We start from the raw sequence: 12,210 nt of genomic DNA on the forward strand, positions 1-12,210 counted from the left end.
CTAGGTCTGCATGGGAATGGGGACTATGCCAAGAGAGCTCTGCCCGATGGATGGTCCCGGCTGTATGGGACCCTGCCCAGAGGGCCGCTGTCAAAGAACGGAGCTCTCTCCTGCGCCATGCGGGACCAGGGATTTCCCTACACCCTCCCCCCATGGGGGGTGTAACCCCCCCCCAATTTTGTGAACTATGGTGCCCTACAGCCACCGTCACCCTGCCAGTTTCACCCCTCAGCCCTGACACCCCCTTGTAAATTCGAACACCTCCCCTAATTTCAGCTCCTGGGGAGGCTGCTGTGCAGGACCCTGCCCGGTCGAGGAGCAGGGGTGGCTCTGCCGGGGCGGTGCCAGGGAGCCGAGCGCGCCCCAGGCGGCATGTGGCCCTGCCGGGCAGGGGGGCGGGCTCTACCTGGCGCTGCGCGGCACCGCCGCTCACCTGTCCGCGCGCTTGGGCGGGGCGCTGCAGCGCTGCGCGGGGACCATGGCGGCTGCTGAGCCCTGCGCCGGGCCGCCTGCCCAGAACAAGCCGGACAACACGGCCTTCACGCAGCAGCGCCTCCCGGCCTGGCAGCCGCTGCTGTCGGCGGGCACGGCGCTGCCGCTCTTCTTCTGCGTGGGGCTGGCCTGCCTGGCCCTGGGGCTGGGGCTGCACTTCTCCTCCGCCACCATCCGGGAGCTGGAGCTCGACTACACCGGGGCGCCGGGCAGCGGCCACAACTGCTCCCGCTGCGCCAACGCCAGCGCCGGGAGCTGCACCTGCTTGCTGCTCTTCCAGCTGCCCGAGCGCTTCCCGGGGCCCGTGTGCCTCTACTACCAGCTCTCCAACTTCTACCAGAACCACCGGCGCTACGGCGTCTCCCGCGACGACCGGCAGCTCAGCGGGGACGCCTGGGGGCTGACAAACCCAGCCACGGAGTGCAGCCCCTTCCGCACTGACCCGCAGGGCATCCCCATCGCCCCCTGCGGGGCCATTGCCAACAGCCTCTTCAATGACGCCTTCACCCTCTACCACGTTATCAATGGCTCCTTCTACCCTGTGCCCCTGGACAAAAGGGGCATCTCCTGGTGGACCGACTCCAACGTGAAGTTCAGCAATCCAGAACCGGTCGATGGCACCCTGGAGAATGCCTTCAAGAACACAACCAAGCCCCCCAATTGGCCCCGTGCTGCCTACCAGCTGGACCCAGACAACCCCAACAACACCGGTTTTATCAACGAGGACTTCATCGTGTGGATGCGTACTGCTGCCTTGCCCACGTTCCGCAAGCTCTACCGCCGTGTGCATGAAGGCAACTTCTCCTCTGGCCTGCCCCAAGGCACCTACTGCCTCAACATCACCTACAACTACCCTGTCCTCTCCTTCCAGGGCACAAAGAAGGTCATCTTCAGCACTGTTTCCTGGATGGGTGGCAAGAACCCCTTCCTGGGCATTGTCTATCTGGTCTTTGGCTCTGCCTGCATCCTCACTGGCTTTGTCATGCTGGCTGTTCATATCAAGTACCAGAAACAAAATCAGATGGATGTGGAATAGAGTCAGAGTCCAAATGCCACCAAACTTTGAGCTCCAGATGCAAACTTTGCTGCTAGCATCTGGGCCTTATCTTTCTTTTTCAGTGGTATCAGTCTGATTTCAGTGGGTTTACTGCCAACTCCCACCAGTGTAAGTGAGAGGAAACTTGGACCTTCAGTGTCCGTAGTAGGCTGGATGAAAACCTGGTTTCCTTGCCACAATGGAGAGTTCAACGCTGCTTAAATTCTACAGCTTATTTTAAACTGAGTGATAAGCCCTTCACTTTGTCTATATATCTGTGCACCTAAAGAATCACTGTCAGATTTTCTTTTTGCCTAAACACAATTACCAATATTTCTAATTACACCTCAGACTTTGTTTTTTACTTTTTTAGAAGACTGGGATCATTTAAATCTGTCTCACTTTCAATCCGTCTCACTTTCTACACTATTTTCCTCTATCTGGATTAACTTCTGTTTTTCTAATCTTTTTTTTAGTAATGGAAGTGAAGCTCACTAGTCTCTGTCTATGGATAGATTTTAAAGACAATGCACTGCAGAGTTTGCAATCCAACAGCAAATCATTGTCCTAATGCATGGTAATCTAAATATGCATCTGACTAGAATTTAACACTATTTCTGTTTAGTTCTAACAAGACTTTTACAGATTCCATTTTTGGAGACTAAGTTATTTGTGCCTTTTTCTTTACACTGGTAAAAGGGACATTTGGTAATATCATAGCAAGACCAAAGATCAATAATAGACAGTGTTCACAATGATGAGTTCTATCATGCTGCTTGAGCCCAACGTGTAAAACACTTTCATAAAGAAGCATCACTCTGCTGGTGGTTGATTTGGCAGCTGGTAGCTGCTTATGGCTAACAATCCAATTGTCAACTGTTTTAATTTCAAGAATGCTTTTTTTCTTTGAAGAGGAGGATTATATACTAGTCCTTCACTAAAATGGAAAAAAAGTTGACCTGGAACTGTCCAAAACAATAAACTTTAAAGGTTGATGTTAATCCTTAGCGAGAGACTATCATGTTAGATGCTAGATGTAAGTGGTAACTGTGATCCAAAACCATTTTTCTTCCCTCATTCCTTCTCACTTGGGCTCATGCTGATAGCTGCAGAGAGAGTAGAGGCTTCTTTCTACACAATGACTTTACTTATAAGCATCTTCTGGACACAGCTGACTAATGTTGATACAGTCCACGTAACTTCACTCATCGAGAAAAGGATCCTTTTTCTGTTATAGATTTATCTTCTATTTTAAAAGGATGGGAAGATCTTGCCTTGTCCATATGTTCTTTTTCTAACAGATATTGCTAAGAATGTCATTAAATAACCTTGAGACTAGAAACACTTTACATGGCAATAAAATCAAGTCGTCCAACTTACTTAGTTTGTGTCCAAAAATAGCGACTCCAGTGCCTAGAAAGACTAAGCAAGGAGAATAGTCTTAAGTCCTCAAACATGTATTTTCCTGAATGTTTATATTTTGTTTCCTGTGAAGGTTTTTTTTTAACCTCTTAAAAAGTTGAGTTGACAAGTTAGTGATGGTAGGTAGCTTTGGGAACCATCACTTGATAGTGGTTGCTTATGAGATGATTTCTTATTAGATGTCTGAATGTCTGTGGCATGTGATTATGTCTAATTCACAATGTAACTGCTCCCCTTGTCACATCCATGTATATTTTGAAGTCTTTTGGGCAAGTGTGGGATCTCTTTTTAATTTTTCAAATTGGGTGAATCTTACTCCATAAAAGTTTCTTGAAACAGATTTATAAATGTGGGCTTATTACTACTTTAGAAGCAGTGTCTTTTATACCAGTGCTGTGAACTATATGTCAGCTGAGACCTGAAAAGTCAGGTAAAACCTTGAACAAATTACTTCAACTCAAAGCATTTTCAAAGAAGTAAAAGCACACAAGTAATTGTCTAAGAAATGGCCTTGCATATTAAATGAACTTTTTCCCCAAGCTCACAGTGGAATTGGGGTCTGTGGAATGCTGCAAATGCAAGAAAAAGTTTTCATACAAAGATAATAGCAGTGTGTACAGTGAGCATATGAACCAAATTCTGCTCTGTTAGACCCATGCAAATACACTGAGGTTGCATCGGTGTAAATTAGGACAGACCTTGCCCTTTCTGCTGTTAACATTATTCCTGCTAACTATTTTTTTTATATATAGATTTGCCCGGCAGTCTGATCCATGTGGGAAGTAGACTGTAGAATGCAAATATATGTAACTTCATTATTAGTTTATATTCACTGCTAGGAATGTTAGCTCTCCATATTGTGAAATGGGTTACGTGCCCCACAAACCGGTAATGCTGCTAGTTCTGCTAGTATCTCTTAAGCTTAATAATGGATGTGGATCTTCTGGAATGCCTCTTGGAGTGGAAAGGGCAAGCTCAACTTCAGCAGTGTAGCTCTTTTTATGGGAAAAAAAACCCAACTGTTAACTACCTAAACCTGTTGTAGTTCATGTCTACCAAAAACATTCACAAAGTGCAGGCCAATTATGCAAATAGCCTTGAGAGATGGTGACTAGATTATGCATGTGGATTACATGAAAGAAGACTTCACTGTAGACTCGGGGCATGATTTTTTTTTTTACCCTGATGTGCATAACTAAATCCATAGAGTTCTACTCTGGTATAACCAACATAAACAAGAGGAGAATCAGAACCTTACTGACTGATGAGAGGCTATTCTTCAAAGTTTTCTGTAGTTACTAATTGTCCATATTTTGTTTCATCTGTATAGAAGACTTCTTCACCACAGTGCATGTGGTTTTTACTCCTATATTTATATATCTTTCGCAGGAGTTTAATTGCAGAGAGAGTAAAAACATACTTTTTTTCCTATTGCCACCTGATGGAACCCTTCTAAAGGAACTGGGAATGACCCTCCTTTCTCCTTTTCCTAGTCCATTTTGATATCTTTATAACCAATAGATGAATCAGGTAAACTTCTCATTTCCCTGTGAAGTCATGGTCAACAGTTTGACAATGTGAATGAATACCCATTAGTAAGAACTCCATTCACTTTCAAAACTTATTTAAGCTAAAAGGTGTTTATGGGGAGAGTGTCTATAATTTTATTCATAGATTGCTTGAAGGCAGTAAAGGTCCCAATGACTTAAAAAAGAAAAAGATTACTTCTTCTATACAATAGTCAGCAGCAAATGAACTTGTAAAGAATCTTTGTGACAGTTTCATTGGGTGGTGGGTGAACGGTTTTGTTCAAAGTTCATAGTTACCATGATGTACAATAAAAGGACAATTAAATAAAGTTTACATATATCTCAGAATCCAGTAAGACTCTTCTTCTGTAGCAATGTCAATTTTTATATTTAATTATTAAGCCAGTCACACTGATAAGTCAGGAAGAGAGAGTCTGGGTGAGCCTGATTGTCCCTTAAGATTGAGAAATTGCAAGTGCAAAATTGTGCCCAAAGTTACTTTGTAAGTGCAAGAAAGGTAATCAGGATTTTTGAAACTCAACTGATCTAAACTATAGGATAGTATATAAGAGGCGTATTGGATAGCTGAATGATCATGTTAGAATCCACAGTTGGGGAAGCATTTTCATTGATCAGTGGCTTTGTGAAGTGACTAATAAGACTTCTCTCACCACCTCTCCAGAAAACTAGCCAGGACAGCTATATTTCCATTTATGTAAGATATCCTACTTAATCAAATGTCAACTTTTTAATCTTCCAGTATAAAAGTTACATAGTAAATGACAATAGCTATGGCAGTATCATGTAGTAAGTGTCTTCATCCTAAAAATGTGCTCTTTATTACAGAGCAGATTATTCAGATGTTAATAGAAGGAAAAAACATCAATACTAACAGCCATGAATCAGGGTAGTTGCTGTCTGAGATATAACATTAGAATATATTTGGGAAGATACGTTTGAGCTATGTGCAATTCTAGCAAGCTCTAACTATTGGATAGAGTTACACTAGGCCAACTCGAATAATTCATTTTACTTGGAATTTTGGTTGATATTCACCATTCTTTACTTCCTGTGCTTAACTACTATACTATGTTGTGAACTGTTAAACCATTACTGCATTTCACTGTAGCATTTCAGTACAGGCAGTCCCCGACTTACGCGGATCCGACTTATGTCAGTTTCAGCAGCGGCTGAATCTGGACGCCAGTTCCGACTTACATACAGATTCAACTTAAGAACAAACCTACAGTCCCTATCTTGTACGTAACCTGGGGACTGCCTGTAGTTGGGTAAAATGATCTAGATCTGTCCCTTTCCTACCTCAGAGGAGTGCTATGAGACTTAATTATGGCTCACAAAATGCTTTCTGAATTTTGTCTCAGAGGGTATGTTAAAGAAAATATTTAAACACAGGCTTGTGTGAGACTGTTGGTAGTACTTGCCTATCAACTCATGCGCTAGAGCAATTTTAGGGGGTGCTGGTTTATCCCTTTTCAGAATATCAAACCTGTTGGTAAGTGGATGGATCAGACATATGTTTTGAGGAATAAGGTATCTAAACTCAAAGTGCTGTAACAATCAGTTACAGAGTAACTCAATTACATTTTTACTGTCACCTGCGCAATTGCAAATTGGCAAGCAGCTGAAGACATTTTAATAAAAAATAGTAATCCTAGTGGACAATTCTAATTCTATATTCCTGCAAATAATTTTAAAACAGGGATATGTGATGAGACCAGTTCTCTGGGCTACTGTCCATTTCTATAAATAGAGGAAGGGAGTTCCACATTGCATCTAGTTTGTACACAACCATGTCCTCCAAGAGTAGTGTTTTTAAAGAACGCTAAATGTTTTCACTAATTGCACTCATCCATTAACATAAGATTGGGTCTAATAGCAGGTTTACATTTACTTTTTGTCATGTATTTTTCAATTGCTTGTGACTACTTAAAATTACACACAAAAGCTAAATTAAAAGAGCTTTTAGTTTACAAAATCAAGCATTCAAAAGTCAGGAAATACTAGCATTAAGGTTGCTATTGCATATTTCTGAGGCAAAGATCTTTGCATTCTCCAGTGCATGATAGAAGTGTCCATGGAGATTTCAGCTTTTTCATATTAAAATGAATTCTGCCCATGGTTCAGATGAATGCCTGTATTCCCTGTAATGAGAGAGAGAGGCACCTGAATACTCAGCATGAGGCAGCACTATATATACCTAGCGGCAGAAACTCAGGTGCTAAGGGAACCTTGACCCTGAAAATTTAGCCAATTAGGGCCCAGCTGGTGCTAGAGAAGAGGAGGGGAGACTCTTACTCCAGTTGTGGAGCAGTAATGACCTGTCTACTGGTAAGTTAGTAAGCGTACCTGAAACAGTAGGGCTAGGAAAAGGCAGGCAGAGCTGGGGCACTCTGGCCAGGCAAACTCCCAGGCTCTCCAGGCCTGAGGGTACTAGGACTTCAGGGAGGCAGCAGAGCAGCAGGTTCATTCCCTTGCCAATGATGAGTGGCCATTTTGGGCTGCAGCTTGCCCCTAAGACAAGGGCTAAATGATGACTGGCAGTGGGTTACTAAGGCAAGGTGGGTATAGGGGATTGGCATTCCCTAGGAGGGGAGGCTTGCCATAAGGCAGTACTGTTAGGAAGAGGCATCATGGGTTTGGAGGGACACAAGGCCTGAACCAGTGCGGAAGACAGGTAACTGAAGATGAGACACCGGCCAACAGGCCAGTAGGTGCTCTGAGGCTGAAGACCTAATTCCCAAGGAGACCAGCAGGAGGTGCCATGTTGGTGAGTCATGACCCATTACCGACAGATACCTGGTTTTGGCCAAAAAGAAGGTACAGCTGGGACAGTACTGAAAAGAAAGAGTATCCTTGCCAAAATGGGACTTAGGTCTTCTGTGCATTAAGGTAACCATATTAGGCAGGCTATCAGAAAAAGATTTTTAGCTGCTCCTGTTATCTACATTTGAACCAACGAACTGGAGGATCACTTGTATGATTTCTGGAGTCAAAAGGTGAATGCTTGAAAAGTGGCCTGCAGCATGCAGAGGTCAGATTAGATTAACATGATCCCTTCAGACGCATAGACTGTAAATCAGAGTCTCTGATGCAGACTCTACTGCATGAGGAGATCCAGGCCAAAGTAGTGTCAAAGTTTAAATGCTTACTTTGTAGATCAGAAATAACTGCCAATTTTTAAGAAACTAAAAGTTCAGGACACTTTATAACTTGAACTATCAGAGCCTGAGAGAGATTTTTTTTTTTTAAGTGCTTTGTTTCACCCTCTTGCACTCATTCTCACTCAAGGTAAACTATTTCATTACCACTACTTCTCGGTTTTACTTTTTTGGTATTGAGCAAAATATATTTGATTCCCCCTTTACCATTGCATGTATGGGACTTTTCTGGCAGGTTTCCTCTTTCACTGTTGATAGGGAACCTCTGATTTATTTTTAGCTACATTTGAAGATCAGCAGGGAAGGAACAAAGTCAATTAACGGAACACAATACAACATAACATTCTTTTTACATAGCTTCTGTCCTACAAAGTTTCTCCCGAAGTGCTTTCCAGTTCCACAAACAGTATATGCTGTAAACTTAAAACAAGAAGTAGTGGCATAAAAACATTACACTGTAGGGAAAAAAACAATAATTCACTCAGTAAGGTTCTGACCCAAAGCCCATTGAAGTTAATGGGAATCCCTCAGCTGACTTAAGACAATAGCCATGATGAACTGAAGTGGTTAAGAAGTGTGTGTGCTGGGACTGCTACATCTTTTACCAGATTTAATCATACAATGGTTAGCTTAGTTTGCTTTTTCTCTACCTGTTGTGTCTCATAATTTACTAAGATTATAAAATCTTCAGGGAAGCAATATTCTCATACGTATACAGGGCCTACTGCAATGCAGCTCTGATTTCTCAACAAGGCCTCTGGGTGCTTCTGAAATATAAATAAACAACTAAGTAAGAAGATAAAAGATGGAATGGAAAGGTGTGTGAGTTTCATCCTGTTACTCCTTGCTGTACGTAGTAACACAACTGCAGATCTGTGTACAGTATAAGAATGCAAAAGCCACGGCTATGTCTACACTTGCGGCTTCTTGCGCAAGAACATCTTGTGCAAGGGTTCTTGTGCAAGAAGTCTTGCGCAAGAAAACATCCACACTGTCATGTGCGCGCTGTGCTTTTTTGCAAGAGCTCTCATGGTAGTGTGGACTCTCTCTTGCACAAGAAAGCTCCGACGGTCATTTTAGCCATAGAGCTTTCTTGCGCAAGAAATCCCTGCCGAGCGTCCACACTGCCCGCTTGCGCAAGAGTTCCTGTGCAAGAGGGCTTACACCTGTTAAAAAAGAGCGTAGCTCTTATGCAAGAAGCCCTCTCTTACCACGCCCTACTGTAAATTCTCTTGCGCAAGAGCAGGCGGGCAGTGTAGACACTCTGTGGATTCTTGCGCAAGAACGGCCATACTTGCGCAAGAAACCACGACTGTAGACATGGCCCAAATGGACAACTAACTGTCATGTGAGCATCTAGAAAGAACACAAATAAGCTCACGTTGTGCAATAACCACCATTTCCTCTTTTAAAAACTATGGTATAATCCTGGATGATTTCATTTTGATTGCCTTGGTAATAATGGCATGTGATCAGCATGATGATGTTTCCAGCTCCTTCTGTTTTATATTCTTCTAAGAATCCCTTTCAGTTTTGTCCATTTTTCTAGTACTGAACCCTGCAACAGGGCTCAAGCATAATTTTTGCATACCCAGTATAAATGTCACGGGCTCGCCTCCCTCCCCCCACTTTACAGCCTCAGTTGGGCCCTCCGGACCCCAGTAAACTGCACCCTTGTGGGGACCCTGCTCTGAAATCTTAGAGGTCATTATGGTTTTCTAAGGTCCCCAAGTGTCCTCTAGTTTTCTGGTCAAGCCCTCAGCCTGCCCCCCAACAGAGTCAACAGGGAAGAACCCCACAAGGGGATACTATAGAGCAGGGGTGGGGAACTTAAGGCCCGGGGGCCGCAGCTGATCTGGATCTGCCCCACTCCCCTCCCCCAGCATTAGGGAGCCTGTGCTGGCACGCCAGCCCTCCCACTGACCCACCATGGGGCTGGAGCACACAAAATCTACTAAATTGGGCCCCTGTAGGCTCTGGTTTGCGAGGGGATTGTGGGGAATGTCTTTCTCCTCAGTCAAGGGCCACGTCAGGGAGAGTTTGTTTTCATGGGTTTTTTCTGTGTGGCCTCTGACTGAGTGTTCTGTGGCTCAATGGCCCCTGCTCAGAAAAGATTTTCCCCCTGCCCTGCTGTAGAGCCCTCCTCTCCTGAAACTTTTTCTGATGGTCTTCTACCAAAGGGGATAATCTGAAATCTAGGTTTATCCCTTTTGTGGAATGTCTATCTCTACTCAGAAGGGAAAAAAATCTGTGTAATCTGAGTGTATTATTTAAAGCTCCCTGGGTATGTCTACACTACAAAGTTAGTTCGAACTAACGTCCGTTAGTTCCAACTAACTTTCATAGGCGCTACACTAGCGCTCTGTTAGTTCGAATTTAATTCAAACTAATGGAGCGCTTAGTTCGAACTAGGTAATCCTCATTCCACGAGGATTAAGCCTAGTTCAAATTTATTAGTTCAAATTAAGGGCTGTGTAGACCCTTAATTCGAACTAGTGGGAGGCTAGCCCTCCCCAGGTTTCCCTGGTGGCCACTCTAGCCAACACCAGGGAAACTCTACTGCCCCCTCCCGGCCCCGGACCCCGCAAAGGGGCACGGGCTGGCTACGGTGCCCGTGCCAGGTGCAAGCCTGCCAGCATCCAGCCAGCAGACCCTGCACCTGGCACAGCTCGAGCCACCCACCCGATGTCCCCCAGCCCACCCCCTCTTCCCGGGACCAGGCTGGTGGCTGCCGGGAGCTTGCCCGGGACCGCAAGAGGCGGGCACCAGCCTGGGCTAGTGCAGACATCGTGGACCTCGTTCATGACCTCCGCACTAGGCACAGAAAAGTGGCCAGCTAGGGCAGGAGAGCTGCCAGCCTGGCCACCCAGGAGCAGGTGTGCATGAAAATCAAGGTGGTCCAGTGAGACCCCTGACCCTGAGACCTGATCTTACAATGGCCGTCCTGGGTCAGACCAAAGGTCCATCTAGCCCAGTAGCCTGTCTGCCGACAGCGGCCAACCCTAGGGACCCTGGAGGAGATGGACCGAAGACAGTGACCAAGCCATTTGTCTCGTGCCATCCCTCTCCAGCCTTCCACAAACCTTGGGCAGGGACACCACTCCTACCCCCTGGCTAATACCACTCCATGGACCCAGCCTCCATGACTTGATCTCACTTCCCTTTAAACTCTGTTCTAGTTGTAGCCTTCACAGCCTCCTGCAGAAAGGAGTTCCACAGGTTGACTCTTTGCTTTGTGAAGAACAACTTTCTGTTACTAGTTTGAAGCCTGCTACCCATTCCATTCCTTTGGTGTCCTCTAGTCCTTCTTTATGGGAACTAATGAAGAACTTGTCTGTATGCACCCTCTCCACCCAACTCCTGCTTTTAGAGACCTCTATACTGTCCCCCCTCCGTCTCCTCTTTTCTAAGCTGAAAAGTCCAGTTTCTTTAGCCTTTCTTCATATGGGACCTGTTCCCAACCCCTGATCATTTTAGTTGCCCTCCCCTCTCCCAGCCTCTCTCTTCCCCTCTCCCACCTCCTTTTCCCAGTCTCTCCCAGTTTTGTTCAATAAAGAGAGATTCCATTTTTGAACACAATTGTCCTTTATTTTGTACATCAAGAAGAGGGGCTAGGGAAGGGTAAGTGGAAGGAGGTGAGGGAGGAATGGGGCACGAGCCCCCGATGGGGACGACTGGGCTGGCTCTGCGGGCTTCTGGGGGTGGAAGCTCTCCTGCAGCCACCCAATTGCCCCCTCTCCCCAGATGGCAGCCTGCGGCAAGTGCAGCCGGGCTAATGGCCGAGTGGTGTGATGTGCCCAGTGTGGGTACTCCGGGCACTCCAAACCAGGACTGCTTTGCAAGCAGGGCACCCCTGAGAACTGTCTGTCCGCGGTGGGGGTCGGGACCCTTTAAGCGCAGCCCTCAGCTAGCCTGAGACAGCATCTCCACGCTCTAAGTCCTCCTCTGATGCCCTGCCGGCACTGCTTCCGGCCATCCTTAAGCCCGGTTCAGGGTCCACTTAATGTGGACATGCTAGTTTGAATTAGCAAAACGCTAATTCGAACTAGTTTTTAGTTCTAGACGCGTTGCAGCCAGACTACTTTCACTTTCAAAAGATCCTTTTTAGAAAGTGAGATCAGAAGAAGATATGGAGGTTTTTAAAAAATGAGGATATGCAAATTCTGCATATCCTCATTTTTTAAAAACCTCCATAGTTTAGACATGCCCATACAGTGAGAGAGTAGCAGATGGATGGCAAAGGCCTCGTGAGCAGTTATAACTCAGGCTGTGCACTTGTTTCACCACATGGTGGTGATGCTGGATTGCAAATACCTGTCTTCGTTTTTTTTAATTGTATCCTTTGGTATATATGGTTGTGACAATTTTCTTCCACTATTTGATCTGAGGAAGTGGGTCTGGCCCACGAAAGCTCATCATCTAATAAACCATCTTGTTAGTCTTTAAAGTGCTGCATAGTCCTGTATTCCATTCAGTTTGTGCTACTTGAACAACCAATGCATGCAGCCCCTTTGCAAACTAAAAGTAGGAAGAGGTGAGAGAGGGATGGCCT

At 45.2% G+C, this 12,210-nt stretch overlaps 1 protein-coding gene across 1 annotated transcript; it reads left to right on the plus strand.

Moving 5' to 3' along the window:
* Positions 1–399: 399 nt before the first annotated feature.
* CDC50B (cell division cycle 50 P4-ATPase accessory subunit B) lies at positions 400–3,290 on the plus strand. Its single transcript, XM_006133923.5, has one exon. The coding sequence runs from the start codon at positions 479–481 to the stop codon at positions 1,526–1,528; it is 1,050 nt and encodes a 349-aa protein (XP_006133985.3). The 5' UTR covers positions 400–478; the 3' UTR covers positions 1,529–3,290.
* The last annotated feature ends 8,920 nt before the right edge of the window (positions 3,291–12,210 follow it).

The sequence above is a fragment of the Pelodiscus sinensis genome, chromosome 12 (assembly GCF_052426305.1).
Source record: "Pelodiscus sinensis isolate ZL-2025 chromosome 12, ASM5242630v1, whole genome shotgun sequence".
NCBI lineage: Eukaryota > Metazoa > Chordata > Testudines > Trionychidae > Pelodiscus > Pelodiscus sinensis.

Bases quoted from the DNA above. Each gene is read 5' to 3' on its own strand.
- CDC50B (XM_006133923.5), top strand. From the start codon at position 479: ATGGCGGCTGCTGAGCCCTGCGCCGGGCCGCCTGCCCAGAACAAGCCG.